Below are 20740 nucleotides of genomic sequence, written 5' to 3'. Positions count from 1 at the left end.
CCGCAGGAAGTCTAGAACCTGGTGGAGATTCTGACTCCTATGTGTCGACTGCTGTTTGGATACCTCCACCTGAGTAAACCTAGACGTCCAAAATCTTCCAAGACTTACCTCCCTCAGTCGAGGGTGGGTTAACCTCACAAATGACACTAGTGCAGTCATCAACCCTTGGGTTGCATGCACAAACCTGTCTCCGTGTTGGTCCGACCACTGAAACAACACTTCCCAGAATTCCCTGCTATGTAGTACGATGAGCAATCACCAACTGCAACTCCCAGAGTTCTGCGCGCCCGTAGCGGGCGGGGCTTTCTGGCGGCGAGTACCGTGGAGAGATGGCACAGCCGACAGGATCTCAGCGCCGCTCGCTGTACAAATTGGTTGGCTCCCCTCCATGGAAGGAGGCTTTCAGGCAGGTGAGAGGGGGGTTTGGGAATCCTTGGCTCGGCCATCATCATTCCCCTAATGCGTCTCAGGAACCGTTCTCCTCAGTGCATCACCGCAGCCCAGCCGGGTGAGGCAGGTGCCGGGAGCGCCTGGCCAGTGGAGGTGGACCTGGACTTAGGCTTCCCATTTGGAGATCTGGGTCTTGGCCACCGCCCGGCTGCCTTCTGGAATTTCTGGACCCCTGGCTGTGGGATTAGCCTGGGTTGGCTCAGTCCCAGGCCCTTTATTTTTGGATTTGGATTTTGGGTTTGTTTTAAATTTGAAGTGTGATCATGGCCACCCATTTGCACTCTGCAATAACAGCGGTTGGGTAGGTGGGCACCAAAAAAGATACTTTGGCCCTGGCCGGTTGGCTCAGCGGTAGAGCGTCGGCCTGGCGTGCGGGGGACCCGGGTTCGATTCCCGGCCAGGGCACATAGGAGAAGCGCCCATTTGCTTCTCCACCCCCACCCCCTCCTTCCTCCCTGTCTCTCTCTTCCCCTCCCGCAGCCAAGGCTCCATTGGAGCAAAGATGGCCTGAGCTCTGGGGATGGCTCCTTGGCCTCTGCCCCAGGCGCTAGAGTGGCTCTGGTCGCCGCAGAGCGACGCCCCGGAGGGGCAGAGCATCGCCCCCTGGTGGGCAGAGCGTCGCCCCTGGTGGGCGTGCCTGGTGGATCCCGGTTGGGCGCATGCGGGAGTCTGTCTGACTGTCTCTCCCCATTTCCAGCTTCAAAAAAAAGAAAAAAAAAAAAGATACTTTGTATACTGTATAGGCACCTCAAGCAAGAGAGATATTATTTATGTTCAAGAGAAGGCCTCTGTTTCAGAAAAGCCTCCGTTACTAAGTCTTAGCAGCCTTGGACCTCACCTCAATTCTGACTGAGTCTGAACTCAGCATGGTTGCTATAAATAATATTACCCGTGACTACAGAAATCCCATAAGTAGTGGATATATTCTGGGAATATAATCTGTTGCTAGAAATGACTGTTGACGTCAGGGTTTCTCAACTTGGCTATTGATATCTTGAGAAAGGTAATTCTTTGTTGTGGACTGTTCTATTTATTGTAGAATGTTTAGCAGAATCCTTGGCCTCTACCTACTGGATACCAGTAGCCTTGCAACTAGAGTTACGACAACCAAAAATGTTTCCGGACATTGCCAGATGTCCGTTGGGGGACGAAGTTGCCCCAAATTGAGAAACACTGTTGTACAGGAAGATGACTGCCATAGCCATATCTAGAGCAGCAAGAATCTGAAAGCAATCTAAATGTCCTTAATAGGATGGGGAATGTTGAGCTCTTATTATCCAATCATTAACGAGGCTGGTATTGAAGATAGAACATGAAATGTGATCTGGAACTATATGAACAAAGCATTGTAATTCCATCTCTACATATGGATAAGGACTAGAGGGGAATATGCAAGATTAACAATAGTTAGGATTAGAGTTGATAATTTGTGTCGATAAATTTTCTTTAATGTTTTAACAGCAAAGCTAAGAGTGGTTTTTTAAATGAAATTGACCTCCCCCCCCCCCCCCATCTTTCTCCTTCCAAGGGATGCCTGGAAAGAATGAGAAACAGCCGGGACAGGCTCCTGAACAAATACCGCCAGGCTGGAGGCAGTATGCCAGGAGTAACTCAGAGCACCCTTATAGTGCAAGAGGTGATGGAAGAAGAGTGGAATGCTTTACAGTCAATGCAAAGCTGTCCAGAGGCCTTAACCCAGGTTAGGCTGGGATATGTGTTTTCAGGGAGGGTTCTATAGCACCAAGAACACCTAGGGTCCTCTCTCTCCCTGTTTCCCCAAGTCCTTTAAACCCATATACCCTCAAACCCACAATCAAGATTCTGACAGCCTTTAACCCATGTTCTTCTACCTTTACCATTAGACTGGTTCCTAAATACCAAACTGTTGACCTGCTGCATCATTGCATTATATTCACTTACAAAACTGAAAAAAAGGTAATTTCACTCTTTGTCTACACCCCTGGAAGTTTTGATCCAGTGAGCATTGATCCAGTGGGCAGAATGGTCTTCAGGAGCTCTCGGATTCTAACCTCAGGCAGAGTTGGGAGCGGAGTGTGGATAGGAATATTATCGTGTCAGGAAGTCACGTGTCAGGAAGAGCACTGAATTGGAAGTCAGGAGTTCTGGAATTCTGATCCTGGTTCTGCTGTTGCTTTCTAATTCCACTCTGCCTCTTTGACCTTTAGTTTTTATATTTATGAAATGAAGGCAAAAACATTGTCACTATTGTGAATGCTATATAAGAAAACGTGGGAAACAGCTTTGAAAACATCAAGGTGTGCTCGCTTCGGCAGCACATATACTAAAGTTGGAGCAATACAGAGAAGATTAGTATGGCCCCTGCACAAGGATGACACGCAAACTCGTGAAGTGTTCCATATTTAAAAAAATAAAAGAAGCCCTGGCCGGTTAGCTCAGTGGTAGAGCGTCGGCCTGGCGTGCAGAGGTCCCGGGTTTGATTCCCGGCCAGGGCACACAGGAAAGGCACCCATCTGCTTCTCCACCCCTCCCCCTCTCCTTCCTCTCTGTCTCTCTCTCTCTCTCTTCTCCTCCCACAGCCAGGGCTCCATTGGAGCAAAGATGGCCCGGGCGCTGGGGATGGCTCTGTGGCCTCTGCCTCAGGCTCTAGAGTGGCTCTGGTCGCGACATAGCGACACCCCGGATGGGCAGAGCATCACCCCCTGGTGGGCAGAGCGTCGCCCCCTGGTGGGCGTGCTGGGTGGATCCCGGTTGGGCGCATGCGGGAGTCTGTCTGTCTCTCCCCGTTTCCAGCTTCAGAAAAAAAAAAAAAAAAAAGAAGAAGAAGAAAACATCAAGGCTCTCTATAATAATGTTGCATTGGTCAGTACCCTTTATGTCAAATATTTGTGTTATATAGTCACAATTAGTACTCACAATAACCTCAGCTAGGTCTTATTCTCACTTTACAGAAAGCTAAACTTAGGTTTACAGAGATTATGAACTTTCTAGGGGTGACATAACTTTGGCAGAACCACATACTTAGCTGCTACCCTATATAGTCTTCCCTCAATTAAATGCCGTTATTTTAATCATTTGTTGATGACTTCTCAGCATGACCATATGACCATATTACCCCATTGTCAGCATAGTGTACAGAAAGACTGAACTGACTGATTTCCTTAGGTAAACCAGGGATCTTCAAGCTGGCATCCAAGTATGATTATTGTGGGGCTGATTATAACTTCAATTCTTTGATGACCGCATTTTCTCTTGCAGTGGAAGGAGCCGATGGGCTTGGGTGAGCTGGAGGAAATCCAACAGGAGCTGATTGACCAAGGTAACCTCTGAGAGTGGACTTTGCTACCCATACCTAGTTACTCTGGTAACTATATCTAGTAAATGCTGACCTTTATTCTAAACAGAATTAGTTCTTAACTACCTTTCCTCTATTTCCATCTGCAGTCAAGTGTCCATAAGTCTCTGCTTTTACTCTGAAGTCTTGGCTGACTCCCTTCCTAGTGATAAGCATCTTAAGTATGCTAGGCATTGTGCTCAGAGTTCTCATTCCATGCTTATTTTCTCCTTATGACTACCCTACACGGTAATAGGAGACAGAAGAGAGTGGTATCGGCCCTGGCTGGTTGGCTCAGCGGTAGAGCGTCAGCCTGGCGTGCGGGGGACCCGGGTTCAATTCCTGGCCAGGGCACATAGGAGAGGCGCCCATTTGCTTCTCTACCCCCACCCCCTCCTTCCTCTCTGTCTCTCTCTTCCCCTCCCGCAGCCAAGGCTCCATTGGGGCAGGGATGGCCCGGGCGCTGGGGATGGCTCCTTGGCCTCTGCCCCAGGCGCTGGAGTGGCTCTGGTCGCGGTGGAGCTACGCCCCGGAGGGGCAGAGTATCGCCCCCTGGTGGGCAGAGCGTCGCCCCTGGTGGGCCTGCCGGGTGGATCCCGGTCGGGCGCATGCGGGAGTCTGTCTGACTGTCTCTCCCCGTTTCCAGCTTCAGAGGGAAAAAAGAAAAAAAAAAAAAAAAAAAAAGAAGAGAGTGGTATCTTATACAGGTTGCACAGCTAATGGTGGAGTTGGGAAGCAAAATCAATTTTGTGAATTCAGTTCTCCTGCTTATTCTACTTCCTATAGTACCTCTCTATTAATAGATTAACAGTAATCCTGTAACCTTGCAGGATACAGTGCATGATCAGGTCTCTTGCACTGCTAATTTAAATTTCTTCTCTCTCATCCATTCTTTGCTGACTCCCAAGGCATTGTGAGCATCCACTTCCCAAGATATTCATAGTATGTTAGAGTGCATAATTGAGCACCTTATATGGTTCATTTATTCACATAGCCCTATCTTGACTAGGTTTAGTTTTTATCATCTGTAAAATAGAGATAATAGACCTACCCTATAAGTTTGTGTGTAGGCTTTAATAATGTGTAGAAGATTTAGAGAATTGCTTGGCATTTGGAAACTTTCAACAAATAATCACTATTGTGAGGATGCATGAATCCTTGAGCTCAACTGCTGAGAGTCACTTCTTAGCTTAACCACTTTAACTTTTGTAGCGCTGGGCAAAACAATCTCCCTGTGCCTCAGTTTCTTCATCTTTAAAATGAAGATAATATTAGTGAATTAGGATACCTGAAGAACTTAAAATAGCGTTTGACAGATTGTAAGTGCTATGTAATTGTTCATTGTTATGATTTGTATTATTGACTCCAGTTAGACTGTAGATTTAAAAATTTTAGTTATCTTTTTTTTTTAATCACCCTTCACCCTCACCTACAAAACTGATCTTAGTGATGAAACATAGGACTCATTAATATTTCTTTTGGGATATGTTTAACCCTTTGAGTAGTGAGTTTTTTTCATGCTCACTGACCCCCGGGAGTAAGTATTTTTTCAAAAAATGAAATTAGCCTGACCAGGCAGTGGCGCAGTGGATAGAGCATAGGACTGGGATGCATAGGACCGAGGATCGAGACACCGAGGTCGCCAGCTTAAGCGTGGGCTCATCTGGTCTGAGCAAAAGCCCACCAGCTTGAAGCCAAGGTCGCTGGCTCCAGCAAGGGGTTACTCGGTCTGCAGAAGGCCTGCGATCAAGGCACATATGAGAAAGCAACCAGTGAACAACTAAGGTGTTGCAACGTGCAATGAAAAACTAATGATTGATGCTTCTCATCTCTCTCTGTTCCTGTCTGTTCCTGTCTATCCCTCTCTCTGACTCACTCTATCTCTGTAAAAAAAATAAAAATAAAAAAAAATAATAAATTTTAAAAAATGAAATTAGCTCCAGTTACAGTTTTATTAACTTAAAATCATGTTTGTTTGATAACCAATTTATGGAAACAAGAAGAACATACATTTGCCTTTTTTTAATGTTGCCTTACACATGTATGATCATACTCTGGATGGTGAGGAGGCACAAGGACGTACATGAACGTTCGTACTACTCAAAGGGTTAACTAAAAATTCTGAAGTGATGTGATTCACGGTGTTCTGCTGTACTCAGTCATACGGAACACTTTAGAACAGAGATTGGCAAACTTTCTGTGATGATCAGATAGTAAATATTTTAGACTTTCTCTGTTGCAGCTACTTAATTCTGCTGTTATAGTGTGTTATTGTGCTCATAGACAATACAAATGAGCATGGCTATGTTCCACTATAACTTTATTTTAAAAACCAAAGGTGGGCTGGGTATGATTTACTGAGCCCTGAGCTAAAGGCCATAAGCTCATCAGGAGCAGAGACCAGTTTTTTTCATTTTTGTACCCTATGCCTACCACATACTAGGTATTGTTGCGTGTTTGCTGGGTAAGTGGACACACAGATTCTGAACATATGGACATTGAAGAACAGATTGCTTTAGACTTGGCAGGTGGGCTGGCATCAGAAGCAAGTGCCCTGTAAGTGTCAGCCTTCTCCAGCTGCCCCTGGGACCCTGATACTACATCTCTATTCTGATGGCCTCTGGAGATGTGTGTGAAAGTTTTCTCCTTGTCCCTTCACCTCACCGCCTCACCTCTTGTGTTCTCAAGTTGAGGGCTGACAGGAGGGGAGGAATCCAACGAGAGCTGAGCGTGACAGAAGAGTAAATATGTAATGATTGGTATGATTCAGCATGATTTTGCCTGAATTTTTCTCTTGGGTGGATGAGGCCTTTGAAGGTGAAGCTTAGCATTAAAGGCAAAGCAGTTGGGTGAAGCATGGTGACGCACTTCCACTGCCCATTGCCTTGTAGAACAGTCCATCATCCGGGAATATGAGAAGAGCTTACAGTTTGATGAAAAGTGTCTCAGTGTCATATTGGCTGAGTGGGAAGCAAACGCCATCATCTGTCCTGTGTGTACAAAGTAAGAGTTTTCAAACCTTTTCAGCATTATTGGTTCCTACTCTCCACTCCAAGTGAGTGGAATTTCCTCGCAATTTTGTTGTCTGGAAAGTTTTCGGGATCCTGGTCTGCTGGCCATGAAGCTCTGGGATCCCAATTCTGCCTCTAGGTACAACCTGAGAATAACAAGCGGTGTGGTCATGTGTCATTGTGGCCTGTACATCCCGTCTCACGTAAGTGTTCTTCACTCAGATATTGTGTCGCCTCTTTCCGCATATGTCTGCTTTCTTTAAGAGCCTTTAGTGATGTGCTGGAGTCAACTGTGCACATCTTTCCCCAACTTGTGTTCAGTTCACACGGGCAACTTGAAATCAGCCATGGTGAGAATACATACAGCATGAAAATTGGCAAGCACTACAACTCATGGTGCTCCCTGCCCCTTACCCAGAGCCATAAAAATTGTCCAAATATGAAGGTACACCTACACTCAGAATTTCGGCTTCAGTGATCTTAATATACAGAAGGAGCCCTCATACCTGACCTGACAGGGACTGAAAGAGGTCAGTTGGTTAAAGTGGTAAATCATAAAAATGAAACGTTTCCAGTAAGTGTTAAGCATACACATTTACTCGCCAGTCCTTGAGTGGGGCTCTGCTGATTGGAGAACTCAGTCTTTTTTATATAAACTGTGCTGATCATGCATGTGTAGAATTTTTGGTTTTGTTTCTGAAAAGTGCATTGAGAAGCTAAGTGTACAACTTGAGAACATTTTCTCCCTATCTTTTACTTAATTCAGGAACTTTTCTTGTTTTTTTAAATAACTCACCTTTTTGAGAGTTTCCTAAACATCCCACTTATTATCACAAAAAAAACCCACTTTATTTTCATTCTCTTTGTTGCTTTACATAACATGTAATTATAGTAGCAAGCTCATTAGCACAAACAGACCTAGGAGCAAGAAGTGCTGGCTCTTGGGATATATTTGGCGGGCGGAGGCAGAAGCACAAGGGAGGCTCGCCGTGTCACTGGTGCTGAGTGGCAGTGTGTTCTATAGCCAGAGTGGAGAGCATTGGCTGTCGGTGGAGGCAATTAGATGGGGATTGGTTAAGAGATCTTTTTAGAGCAATCATGAGCCCAAGAGCATTTTTAAAGGTCCAAGGAATCAAGTTATCACAGATATTGGTTATCATGAAGAATTAGGATTTTCAACCTATTGACTATGAGGTAACTAAGACAAGATTGTAGTGTAACTTTTTTATTTTTAGTCTCTAGAATTGACAGAGCAGAAACTCCAGGCTGCTTTGGAGGCCAGTGTGAATGAGCACAGTGCACACTGTCCCCACACACCTGAATTTTCAGTCACTGAAGGGGCGGAGAAAAAGTCCAGTCTTCTCATGAGCTGTCTGGTAAGCCTGCCCTAGTCCCCAGTAGTAACAGCAGGTCAGTGTTGGCTTCTTTCCCTGTTCTGGTAGAAGCAATAGCGTGGACACAGGTAAATGTTTTAAAATGCAGTTTATTCTCTGAGTTTACTTGAAAAGTAAAGGTAATGAGTTCAACCAAAAGGCCAGTTGTTCCCTAAAAGTTTGGGAAGGGACAGAGGCAGCGCAGGGTCATGGAAGGTGCATTGGTCTTGAATCTGGAAGCCTGACTGCACTGCCTACTCATTTGATTGGCAGCACTGGTCCCGATGAAACTGATTATTTCATATTTGTAAGACCCAAATCGGCCATTCTGGTACCAGTTTTGCAGGTTACAGAACAGGAAGCACAGCAGTGCAGCATCAGGCTTGTCTCTTCAGCAAGAATCTTCACAGAGTAACAAGGGCTACTTACTGTCTGGCCCCCTAAGTGACAACTCCGGTATGAGGCAACAATACCACACAAGTGGATAAAGAGCCACCCTGGTTTAGAAGCCTTAAGCTTGCTGTAGGAACCAGTAGTATCTCTCAAAGTAATCTATGGCTATAGCTTCTACTTCCCAAGCAATCGGGACTCTGGGATTGTGAGCACTTTGAACTTCGGGAAGTCTAAAACTATGGCTTCCTACTGGGTATATATACTCCTTTCATGATCCTCTCATTTCAAATGCAGTTTATCCATAGGAGTTTTTGGTTTTTTTTTTAAGTGACAGAAAGTGGGAGAGGGAGAGACAACAGTCAGAAAGGGGGAGAGATGAGAAGCATCAACTCATAGTTGCGGCACCTTAGTTCATTGATTGCTTCTCATATGTGCCTTGACTGGGGGTTCCAACTGAGCTATTCACCCCTTGCTCAAGCCAGTGACCTTGGGCTTTAAGCCAGCAACCATGGAGTCATGTCTATGATCCTACGCTCAAGCTGGTGACCCCACACTAAAGCTGGTAACACCACGCTCAAGCCAGATGGGCCCACGCTCAAGCCGGTGACCTCGGGGTGTCGAACCTGGGTCCTTAGCATCCCAGGCCAACAGTCTCCACTGCACCACTACCTAGTCAGGCTAGGAGTTGTTTTCGTTATAAGCAGTATTGCCTGGTACAACTAACATTTCTCTTTATTAAGTTTCTTCCATAAATTCTCTAATTCTATTCATTCATTTAAAAAAATGTATTGAGTACTTTTTAAATTTTGAGAATATGCATTCTCTTCCGGAGTTCAAGTCTAGGGTTGGTGCTTAAGAGATGAATACAGAAGACAGGTAGTCAGTGCTACTGGAGAGCTGCACGAAGAGGGCCTGCAGGAGTTCAGAGTAGGTGATCTCAGTTATGGATGAAGGCATCCTGGCGGAGGCATTTAGCCTTGGCTTTTGTTTTCTTGTGGGTTTTTGTTTTGTTTTTTTTAGAGAGACAGGAAGGGAGAGAGAGGGAGGAAAGAGATGAGAAGCATCAACTTGTAGTTGCTTTACTTTAGTTGTTCATTGATTGCTTCTCAGACATTCCTTGACTGAGGGGTTCAAGTCAAGCCAGTGACCTTGGGCTTCATGCCAGTGACCTTTGGGCTCAAGCCAGAGACCTTGGGACCATGTTGATGTTCCTATGCTCAAGCTGGTGACCTCGGGGTTTTGAACCCAGAGTCTTAGTGTTCTGGGTCAACACTCTATCCACTGACCACCACCAGTCAGGCTAACCCTTGGCTTTCAAAGTGTGAAATAGGATTTGGACATGTGGATATGATGAATTGAGAAAATAACTTAGGTGAAAGATCCCCAGGTAGAAGAACAAGGTAGAGAAGCAGAAAATTGGTAGCATATTTGAAGAGCATTGTGTTCTGCTAAGCTGGAACATTGGGCTCATAAAGGAGAGTCATGATCCAATGAAAAAGTCAGTGCAATAGCTGTAAATGTGAAATGTCTTCAGTCGGAGACAACACTGAAGAGGCTATCCCAGTACCCGGTGGATAAGTGAAGAGGGCTTGAACTAGGCAATAACAGTGGGGATGGTGTAGGTGGCATGAATATGAGAGGGTTAGAAAGTGATTGATAAAAGTCTGTAGCTGTGGATGTCAGGGTAGGGGAATCAAGAAGATGAGGTTTCAAGGCTGGGTAACTATGCATTGCTAGTGTGGAAAAAAAGGTTTGTGCAGAAAACTTTGGAGTTTGGTATGTTAAATTTGAAATTTCTGTTAGACACTCAGGTTTTGGTGCAGTTAAGAATAGGAATGGCCCTGGCCGGTTGGCTCAGCGGTAGAGCGTCGGCCTAGCATGCGGAGGACCCAGGTTCGATTCCCGGCCAGGGCACACAGGAGAAGCGCCCATTTGCTTCTCCACCCCTCCGCCGCGCTTTCCTCTCTGTCTCTCTCTTCCCCTCCCGCAGCCAAGGCTCCATTGGAGCAAAGATGGCCCGGGCGCTGGGGATGGCTCTGTGGCCTCTTCCTCAGGCGCTAGAGTGGCTCTGGTCGCAACATGGCGACGCCCAGGATGGGCAGAGCACCGCCCCTTGGTGGGCAGAGCCTCGACCCTGGTGGGGGTGCCGGGTGGATCCCGGTCGGGCACATGCGGGAGTCTGACTGTCTCTCCCTGTTTCCAGCTTCAGAAAAGTGAAAAAAAAAAAAAAAAATAGGAATGGAGCCTGGCCTGTGGTGGCGCAGTGGATAAGAGTGTCAACCTGGAACACTGAGGTCACCGGTTTGAAACCCTGAACTTGCCCAATTGAGGCACATACAATAACCAATCAATGGGCAACTAAAGTGATGCAACTGTGAGTTGATACTTCTTGTTACCCCCATCTCTTCTCTCTGTAAAATCAATAAATAAAATCTTAAAAAAAAAAAAAAAAGAATGGGAATGGAGGCCCTGGTCAGGTGGCTCAGTGGATAGAATTTTGTCCAGGAGTGCTGAGGTCATAGGCTCAATCCCCAGTCAGGGCACATATGAGAAGCAGCCAATGAGTACACAACTAAATGGAACAACGAAGTGTAACAAGCTGATGCTTTTCTCTCTCTTTTTTTCTCACTCCCTCCTTCCTACATCCCTCTCAAATCAATGGAAGAAAATTTTTGAAAAGAAGAGGAATGGAGCTGAGAGTAAGGGATGGCATTGGTTGCTTTGTATGATTGCTAAAAATAGATGAGATGACACTGCCCAAGGAGGACTAGTAGAATAGGCCAGTGATGTATTCTTGGGCACTGCCTACATTTTCGGTGCAGGGGAACAAGTGGAGCCTTAGCTGAGATGGAAGAACAGAGGCCAGAGAACAGGGGAAGTGTGAAAGGCATGGACATTTCCAGAAGGAAGGAGTAAGTGGGTAGCAACACTCACCATAGAGATTGAGGTAGACTTTGGTGACCTTATATATAGATTATTTTGGTGGAGTTACAGGATCAGTAGCCGTTGTCTTATTTCAGTTTTAGGAATTTGAGTAGGGAGCCAAGAAGAAGAAAGAGTAATTGTAGAACAGTTTTTCTTAGAAGTTTATCCAAAAATTGAAGGAAAAGTGTTTTTAAAAAAGAATGTTTGACTGCATTTCTAAATTGAGAATTCACTGGAGGGCCAGAGGGTGGGTAGATAACTAAGGAATCGGGGCCCAGACCTACCAGAAGGGATGGGATTATGGGGAAGGGCAGTGGAATTACATTTATTGATCACTTAACTGTGTACCAAGCGTTCTACATACATCTCATTCATCATGAGATGGATATTGTGCCCAATGTTAGTAAGGTAATTTGGCCAAGGTTGCACTGCCAAGAAAAATAGAGCTGGTATTGGATTCCAGGTCTCAGGGGTTCCAGCAACCCTGATATTTCCTGCTCTAGGCTCCAGCCTTGGTAGAGGCAGTTTACTTTTAGACTGTATGGAAGGAGACAGTAAATGAAAGTTTAGACTATTAGACTCTCTGCTCCAACCATCCAGAACTGCTTGCAGATTCTTAAATATGCAAGTTTTCAGGCCACCACGCTCTTGCTCATACTGTTCTGTCTGGAATGCCTTTGGCCCCTCCTACTCAGCTCAAGGATCATTATGGAGCACAACTATCTGCCCGATAATCAGTAAAGCCTGACCCTTCACTTAGAATTGGCCAGGCTCTTGGGCTTCCACTGTTCCTAATGCTGTTCCTTTAACACTGCTGGTCACCAGTTTGTCTTTCTGCTTGAGGTCAAGGACCATCTCTTTATGTTCATTCCAAGTCCTTGGCACATTGGTAGGTATGTTTGGAGAAATGAGTTGAGGTAGAGGGAAGAGAATTAGAGGGTATCAGGTCAGATAGCTTTGGCTTCTGCCTTCTCGGTGAGATGAAATGAACAACTGAGTAGTAGAGTGCCGTGGAACTGAGCTGGAGTGTGGAGCTCCTTGAGTGAGAAAGCTACAGACCAAGAGCTGGAGGAGTGGGTAGGACAGTTAAGGGGGAAACAAAGGATTGCACTACATGCTGTGTCCGGCTGTAGCTGTCGGCGCAGGCGTGTCCTGAAGCTCAGAGCAGCAGTGAAGCCAAGTGGAGGGGGAGGTTTGGAAGGTGAGTGCTGTGGGAGGCATCAGCAGTTGTAGGAACAGCATGATTGACAAGGTTAGCTTTAAGATGGGCAAGGAGCCTGACCAGGCGGTGGCGCAGTGGATAGAGTATCAGACCGGGATGCGGAAGACCCAGGTTCGTGACCCCGAGGTCGCCAGCTTGAGCGTTAGCTCATCTGGTTCGAGCAAAAATTCACCAGCTTGGATCCAAGGTCGCTGGCTCAAGCAAGGGGTTACTAGGTCTGCTGAAAGCCCATGGTCAAGGCACATATGAGAAAGCAATCAATGAACTAAGAAGTCGCAACGCGCAACAAAAAATGATTGATGCTTCTCATCTCTCCGTTCCTGTCTCTGTCCCTGTCTATCCCTCACTCTATCTCTGTAAAAAATAAAAAATAATAAAATAAGGTGGGCAGGGAGACCATTGTTGGTCAGAAGTGGTCACAGCCAAGATGAGAACAAGATGAAATTGTATTCCAGTCTATTCCAGAATACACCATTTTGAAAGGAAGGTAGATCATTTGGAATGCTCTAGAGTTCATGTGGCTCTAGACATCTTTCCCCTTTAAGGGGGATTCACGTACCGTTGAGTTCATGATCCAGTGAGGTCAGGCTGTAGGGTGATGAAGCATGGATGTCAAGGATGAGGAAGATAGGTGTCAGTTACAGAAGATGGGTATATATCGCCTTAAGGACTTGGAATATTTGAAATGTGAGAGGGACAGTGGTCTAGGGATGGTCATGGGGATGGAATATGCTAGACCTCCAGAAAGCCAAGTATACTACCTATGGATGTGGTGTCATCAGACAGAATTCCTTTGCTAAGTGGTGGGGCTAAGCTATCAAGGAATTAGGAATCAGTTCTGTATTTGCATACTTACTGATTATGTGAGGGGAGATCACAAAGGGTATGCTAGAATGAATGAGTCTCTGTGTAGTGAGTATGGATAATTTCTACCTCCCTATTGTACATGCCTGTTTCTTGTTATACTGAAGAAACGTCAACTCCTTGCTAGGCTATAAAAGCTGCCAGCTCTCAGTTTGAATAATCTTTCTGGTCACCAGTTTCCTGAAGGTGAAGATTATTTGATCAGTCCATCTCTAGGATATGATCTTAGCTGGAAGATGACTTAACTGCTGAGGGTTTCAAAGGCTGTTGTTCTGAAATCACAAAGCCTATTACAACTACACCACCAAACTGTTTCATAATTATAACTGAATTCAGTATCATCTCATCATTTATTTTTTACAGAGACAGTAAGTCAGAGAGAGGGGTAGACAGGGACAGACAGACAGGAACAGAGAGAGATGAGAAGCATCAATCGTTAGTTTTTCATTGTGCGTTGCAACACCTTAGTTGTTCATTGATTGTTTTCTCATATGTGCCTTGACCCTGGGCCTTCAGCAGACTGAGTAACCCCTTGCTGGAGCCAGGGATCCTGGGCTCAAACCAGATGAGCCGGCGCTCAAGCTGGCGACATCAGGGTCTCGAGCCTGGGTCCTCTGCATCCCAGTCCGATGCTCTACCCACTGTGCCACTGCCTGGTCAGGTCAGGCCATATGTAGGAATTTTAATGGCAGCATAAATGTTTATTACTGATTACAACTTGTAACCATATGAAATAAAACAATTTAAGCTAACTTTTCTGTTTAAATCCAGGCTTGCAATGCTCGAGCTGTGATCATCTAAAGTCAGCCTTTACTCACGTTGTTCTACTGCATTGGAAACAACTGTTCCATCTGAGAAGGGGTCCTGTAAATACAAACCTTTCATTTATAACTTATTTTGTATTAAAACTTTTCAAACATCTAGGCTCTCCGTGTTTTGTAATGCAAGTTGAAGGGGAAGGAATAGAATTAGAAAAGACCACTCACCTTAGAGAGAAACTAATTTTACTGTCCATTATTATGTTATACAAAAATCTAGAAATAAGACTTGTAAAGAATAAACAAATGAATAGTAAATAAGAGGGCAACAAATAATTTAAATCTGAATCATTTTCCATGATATTAGGATGAGAACCATTTCAAAGTACATGTCTGGCTTCAGAGTAGGCTTTGCTGAAAAGCAAAGCCTGCCATAAAATTAAGGTATTCAGCGTCTTCTCTGTTCTACTGGCTCTTGACAAAACTTTTGAGGTCTTCCAGAAAAGTAATGTACTCCTGGTGCTCCAGGGCTGTGCTGAGCTCCACCAGCTCATCCGCAAAAGTGTTGTCCACCCCCCGGTCTGCAAGGAAATCCATTAGGTGGTCGTATAATGCCTACAAGGAGAAATATTTACCATAAAAAAAATTTTTTTTCATCTGTAATACTTGTTAATTAAAATGCCTTTTTGTCTCTCCTTGGACTAGGCGCTCCCCTACAAGGCCCAAGGCACCCCATCTTATCAAGTACTCACCCAGTCCAGGGAATCAGTGTTGAGTGTGTAGTTTGTGTCCTTCCATTCAGACTCGCCAGTGGACTGAAAGCTCACTTCCCTGATGGAGAAAATGTCACTCTCACACTCTTCTTCTTGTCCAACCTGAGGAAAGACAATAGTTGGGGAAACTGAAGGGTTTTCCAAGACAAGCCAGACTCATGCAAAGAAAAGGGACTATTTACAGGTTAAAACCAACTAGATATTAACCTTGCTCCTTTATCCTCCATACCTCTCTTCCCCCTGCTTTGTTGATCTAAGCTAGAAAAGGGACCAGTAAGGTCTCCTGAGGCCGAGGGATGCCAAGGTGCTAGCACTCTGTCCTACGTACCTCATCTTCTGGATAGTGACAGTCCAGCACAAGGGCCTTCTTGCCATCACTCTTTATAACTTCAACCACGAAATTGGGCGTGGACGTCAATTCAGGCTGGGGAAACAAGAATAAGTTAGTAGTACATGCCCTTATTAGCAGGGGTTGGATGCCTGGACCAAAGGTCTCATACAATTCAGGGGGCCTGGAAGCCACCAATATTAGGATATTACTCAGCCATTTTTAAACACTTTGCTATAGTGTTCTCAAACACGGAGCCTTGGATATTTAAAGCCACATACCAGCCTGTTCAGGAAACTGGGCCAAACTCTTCCTATTGATCCTTTCTAGTGTTAAAGACTGTTTTCGAAGACAGAGCATCATATATTTAGTACAGTGTTTCACCTCTCTTAGCACCCTACTTGTTTTTGGGGTTTTTTTTTTTTGTATTTTTCTGAAGCTGGAAACAGGGAGGCAGTCAGAGTCCCGCATGCGCCCGACCAGGATCCACCCGGCACACCCACCAGGGGGCGATGCTCTGCCCATCCAGGGCATCACTCTGTCTCAACCAGAGTCACACTCTAGCGCCTGGGGCAGAGGCCAAGGAGCCATCCCCAGCGCCCAGGCCATCTTTTGTTCCAATGGAGCCTCGGCTGCGGGAAGAAGGAGAGGGGGAGGGGTGGAGAAGCAGATGAGCGCCTCCCCTGTGTGCCCTGGCCGGGAATCGAACCTGGGACTTCTGCATGCCAGGCCGATGCTCTACCACTGAGCCAACCGGCCAGGGCCAACACCCTACTTGTTTAAATAACATAGCAGGCCTAGAATGGAGAAATCTGAATTCCAGCCCCAGCTATGTGCCAGTTAACTGAGATCCAGATAGTTCTTCAGTCTACCTGGGGCTGTTTTTCCATCCACAAACTGCAAAGGTGGCCTAAAGCTCCAAGATCTTTTTCTGACTATTTCAGGATTTTCCTATGGCCAAAGCCCAAAGGCCAGTGTATTTGCCTAGCTGGCCATCCTAATGTCTGAATAATCACAGCAACTCTTCATGTGATGGTGAACCATCCAATGTCAGATTCTAGTCTGATGTCACCAGGAAACTGTGCTCTGTGTTCTAGGTCATGAGACAACACCGATACCTGCTTAGTCAGAAAGTTGGGGAATTCTGTGGCCCTCATATCAGTGGTTTCTAGGCCAGACACACTGCTTCCTAAAATGTTTGAAGACTGGGCACCATCCATGTCAAAGTAAGAGGGCCAGAAACCTAAGGAAAGACCTTGCCATTTCTGATGTTAAATCTCTGATGTCCCCAGCTTTGCTATCTTGGTTAAGTAGTCGGTGTTTATTACCAGGTTGTGGTATGTTAGAACATTCCTCCCTGGAAACACTCAAAATGATATGTCCAATATCAAACATCTTCCCATCATAGAAAGGTTAAAGACAGCTTCGCTTCCTTCCTATCAGGAGAACAAAGGCCAAACTATAAAGCCTAAGGCTGCCGATGGCAATTTACTCAGTCCCTGGAAAAGAAAATGGACTAAACAGTTCTGATGCTAATGCTGGCCAGAAAACTGCTACTCTGTAAGTTAAAAGTCCCAAGGATGGTTGTCCTTTGCCTTCTCCGTGCCCTCCTAGCATTAGAGGAATCAGAATATTATAACAAAAAAACAATGCTCCTCTAAGCCCCTGGGATAGCCTATCAGGTAAAGACTGGTTAGTGTTACAAGTTTACCTCCTGTTCTTCAGCCTTCTGCCCTTGGGACTGCTGCTGCTCCTCTTCCCCTTCAAAGGTTGGTGGGATGCTATTGTTAATGTTGAAAGTGACAGTGATCCTAGGAAGTTAAAAGCAAACACAACAGAGGGGCATAGTTTTAACTAAATGTCAGGTAAGTATGAAGCTTGGGACAGTTACAAATCTTGTTGAAACAATGTCTCTATTCTAGCTGCCATTATATCTGAATATTAAAGACCTACCAGAAATGCCTGGGGGCCTATATCCCACCCACCTCGAGATGGATTCAGCAGGCCTGAAGTGTGTTTACTATGTGCCAGCTGCTGGAATTCAAACTAAAAGGTCCCAGTTTATCTCGGCCAAATAGTTATGTGTATGCTAGTTCCAAGAGGCCAAGCACCCCAGGGCTCACTGCTAGTGTGTGCCCACAGCCAGTGGACACTGCTCACCATGGTCTATCCAGGGCACTCTCCGGTGGCAGTACACAGCTAAGAACCTGGTGGGATTGAATAGATGCCTCTTTTAAAAAGCTTTTCTCCATCAGAAAATCTGTCCCTCAGAGGAAAGGAAGAAGGAGCACTGCAGAGTTGCATCAACTAAGGACCAGGAGCAGCACTGGCCCCAGGAAGGGGAAGCATCGCAAAGAACAATATGTGACAGTAACGATTCATCCTTCAGAATATTTGTGGGAAGTTTTACAATTACAAAACAGGCCAGAAACACCAACTAATGACTGTTTTAAGGTGTAAGAAATCCTCACTTGACAAATCATGTTCCAAAGTTCGAGTCAAAATTAAAAGTGCTGTGAGATTTGAAACTAGCACTAATGGGCTATGCTACTCCAGCAGGCACTATTTGCATACAATGGCACTCTGTAAATGCTCTGGCTGCTTGGCCAGGAAGCCACCTTCCCATAGTAACAACGGTTTGAGGTTCAGCCAAAAAATCTGTTTAATCTGCAACAGTGCTGAGTTGAGCTCTTGGGTGCAGAAAGGCAGTGTTCATTAGAACATTATCTAAATGGCCCCAAACTGGCTATGACTCACCCTGGGAAAATGGTTTAGGTGAAGTTCCAGAAGATACCTCCTTAGTAACCAGCCCACAGGAAATCTGTGCAGTGAATGAACTACTGTAATTATGAAGTTATCCAAATGAATCCTTACCTTCTGTGTCTTAAAAACCTGCCTTGATGGGACCCAGGACAGGTCCTTCAGGGTGATAATGGATTGAGGCCCCTGGAGTCCACAGGCCCCCAGTACTTACTTTTCTCCACTAACATTCCGCACTAATTTGGCTTCCGTCCCATTCACTTCCAGATTCCAACCTCCAGACATCTTGGGGAGGGACTTATGTTTCTGTATCTTCTTTTCCTCCTTAATTTCATCATTCAGGAATTCTACAAAAGCTTTGTCCCCTACAATGAAAATCCATAAGGTCCAGAAAAAACAGCACATCAATCTAAAGTGACCCAGGTTAGGTAGCCAGAAATCTGGACTGGACTGTTAGCACTCCTTCTCTGGGACTTAGTCCAACTCGCATCCACTAAGCCTAAATCTTCACACCTGTAAAAACTGCATATACTATCAATGGTAAGCTGAGCTCACTTCTGGAAAAGTGATGTGCAACAATGAACTATCACGTTTCACATAAAGCAAAAGCGTTCCTAATTACACTCTTCCACTTACCAAAAGACATAACCACCCTACTTTCAACCACACGACCTTGGGCCTTCCCAACGGTCCCTTTTCTATAGACTAAGGATAAAGTCAGTTTCCAAGGTTTTAACTGTACACCTCAGCCCCAAATGAAACGCTTTAAAAATGGGGGAAGAGAGAGAACGTGATAACACGTGGGTCTTACTCTCTGGTTGCCAATGACTGGGAAAACGTTCCAGACCTCGCCGGGCGGGGAGCTCAGTCGTGGTCTGCGCTTCCCTTCCCCGACTCCGCACCCCAACCGGAATCTGCCCCTCGGCCCGGTCCACGTGCGCGAACTCACCTTCGGTGTGCAGCGCGCCGCAGCCACAGCCACAGGCGCAGGGCCCGCGAGGCCGCAGAAGGCCGGGCCGCCGCGCAGACCCTGCGCGCACACAGAGGAGCCCGAAGGGCCGAGTGCACGGCCGGGGCGCGGGCTGCAGCAGCGACCGAAGCGACGCGGAGGGCGCGGCGGCGCGGAGGCCGGCGACTGCCGAACCCAACGCGCGGGGCACACAACGCAGCAGAGGGAGCATCGCGAAAGCGACAGCGGCGGCGGACACGTGCGGATAAGAATTACCAGAGCCAAGAGGGCGCCGACCAACCTCACCGCCGGAAGTCCCACCCTTACCCAAGATAGCACTTCCGCACCGTGGCTTTGCAGGTCAAAGGCAGGATGGGCAGGACCGAGCCCTCTACTGGGCTCCTCCGGTGTAGCTTCCTCGGGAGGCCTCAAGTTCGGTTACTGAACTTTTTAGCTGAGTGGGCCCGCCTGAGTGTAGTGTGCAAGACTTGTTTAATTTGCCAACATTTCTTCTCTCCAGTGGCTGCTTACATTCTCCCAATTTCCATCTACTGTTCTCAAAGCACGCCAGGCTTTCTGTGACTTCGTGGAATGCACTCTTGCCTTCCCCAACAACCTTAAGACCAGCCTTCAAGGTGATCTCCCTAAAGATGCCTTCCTGGTGTTAGGTCGGCCGAAGGAGGGACGTACAGACCTGATGAGTTTTGTTTATTTACGCATCTGCAAAACTGACAGGCTGACACCCTAGTGGCATCAGCAGAGAGCTGCAGGAAGGGGGCGTCTGATATGGGGTTGCTGCAGGCATTTGCTGGCATGGGGTTGGATATACCTGGACATGCTCAGATTAGCATATCCTGGTTTGTTGCCTTTAGTCACAGACTATCTCCCTTTCCTAATCCTCAGGTCCCTCCCGATGGCCTTGTCCCAAGAACAATTCCCAGACCCTTCTCCGTGGGGGGAGTTGCTTAAGGGGAGGCGGAGGTTGGTTGAAGGAGATGCTTAAGAAGTTGCCCAGTGGGAGGTGGGTGAGGGGAACTTGAATTTAAAGGAGCCCTGAACCCAAACCTATACAGGGCACCTCCTGTCTTCCATGAAACAGATAGGAATTCATGCTTGTGCCCCCTCCTCCTTCATTCTTTTCTCAGGAGAAACTGCTGCTGGTGGACCTGGCAGCCTCCCCCCATCCCGTCTCTTGAAGGGCAGGATCCCTGGTTAATTCCTGTAATCTTCCCTCTCTATACCCTCCAGCCTCGCTCTCAGGTTCTTATGAGACATTATTTTCGGGGGGCAAGAAGTCATGGCTTACATCAGTTTTAGGTTAAGAACCAATGTCCTTACCAGGCCACACAGGCTATATAGGGTACTAAGAGAGTAAGACTTTCCCAATTAGTGGCAAAGATAAGATTAATACTTAATATATTCTAAACAGCATTCTGTAAAAAAGGAAAAGGAGGCCCAAGAAAACCACACACATCATGTACCAGATTAATTTTTTAATGGTTTGATATTCATGTGCAAATTTGAGCCTTATATACAAAAACTGATGTTTCTGTAGTAGAGCTATGTCTATTTGAATGAAACTAGATTCTCAAATTACAACATAAACCTGAACCAACTTGAT

General features: G+C 46.1%; 2 protein-coding genes and 1 non-coding gene across 4 annotated transcripts; 2 read left to right on the top strand and 1 right to left on the bottom strand.

The window, feature by feature from the left end:
- The first annotated feature begins 194 nt into the window (after positions 1-194).
- On the top strand, positions 195-14630 carry RPAIN (RPA interacting protein). 2 transcript variants are annotated; one of them, XM_066262841.1, is made up of 7 exons: positions 195-410; positions 1979-2149; positions 3688-3748; positions 6655-6766; positions 6914-6977; positions 8010-8150; positions 14323-14472. In XM_066262841.1, the coding sequence occupies exons 1-7, from the start codon at positions 330-332 to the stop codon at positions 14350-14352; spliced, it is 660 nt and encodes a 219-aa protein (XP_066118938.1). In that variant the 5' UTR covers positions 195-329; the 3' UTR covers positions 14353-14472. The 2 variants fall into 2 exon arrangements, with proteins under 2 accessions (XP_066118938.1, XP_066118939.1); XM_066262842.1 differs by lacking the exons at positions 6655-6766; positions 6914-6977; positions 8010-8150 and having other exon boundaries at positions 14323-14630.
- LOC136327895 (U6 spliceosomal RNA) lies at positions 2729-2835 on the top strand. The gene has a single exon (XR_010729953.1). It is a non-coding gene; the product is annotated as a U6 spliceosomal RNA (small nuclear RNA).
- Positions 14539-19455, bottom strand: C1QBP (complement C1q binding protein). Its single transcript, XM_066262840.1, has 6 exons — positions 19120-19455; positions 18385-18535; positions 17122-17221; positions 15411-15506; positions 15062-15184; positions 14539-14924 (listed from the first exon to the last, which is right to left on the bottom strand). Exons 1-6 carry the CDS (start codon positions 19349-19351, stop codon positions 14775-14777), a joined length of 852 nt encoding a protein of 283 aa, XP_066118937.1. The 5' UTR covers positions 19352-19455; the 3' UTR covers positions 14539-14774.
- Between the last annotated feature and the right edge of the window lie 1285 nt (positions 19456-20740).

This window comes from Saccopteryx bilineata, chromosome 2 (genome assembly GCF_036850765.1).
Source record: "Saccopteryx bilineata isolate mSacBil1 chromosome 2, mSacBil1_pri_phased_curated, whole genome shotgun sequence".
NCBI lineage: Eukaryota > Metazoa > Chordata > Mammalia > Chiroptera > Emballonuridae > Saccopteryx > Saccopteryx bilineata.
Note: the sequence above shows the minus strand (reverse complement) of the source record. Positions and strands in the feature narration are given on the sequence as shown.

Excerpts from the sequence above, each read along its gene's own strand:
- RPAIN (XM_066262841.1), top strand. The coding sequence starts at position 330 with ATGGCACAGCCGACAGGATCTCAGCGCCGCTCGCTGTACAAATTGGTT. Across the intron at positions 2,150-3,687 it reads GTCCAGAGGCCTTAACCCAG|TGGAAGGAGCCGATGGGCTT; the intron begins GTTAGGCTGGGA and ends TTTCTCTTGCAG. Across the intron at positions 6,767-6,913 it reads ATCTGTCCTGTGTGTACAAA|GTACAACCTGAGAATAACAA; the intron begins GTAAGAGTTTTC and ends TTCTGCCTCTAG.
- C1QBP (XM_066262840.1), bottom strand. The coding sequence starts at position 19,351 with ATGCTCCCTCTGCTGCGTTGTGTGCCCCGCGCGTTGGGTTCGGCAGTC. Across the intron at positions 17,222-18,384 it reads CGGAATGTTAGTGGAGAAAA|GATCACTGTCACTTTCAACA; the intron begins GTAAGTACTGGG and ends TTAACTTCCTAG. Across the intron at positions 15,185-15,410 it reads GTCACTATCCAGAAGATGAG|GTTGGACAAGAAGAAGAGTG; the intron begins GTACGTAGGACA and ends GTCTTTCCTCAG.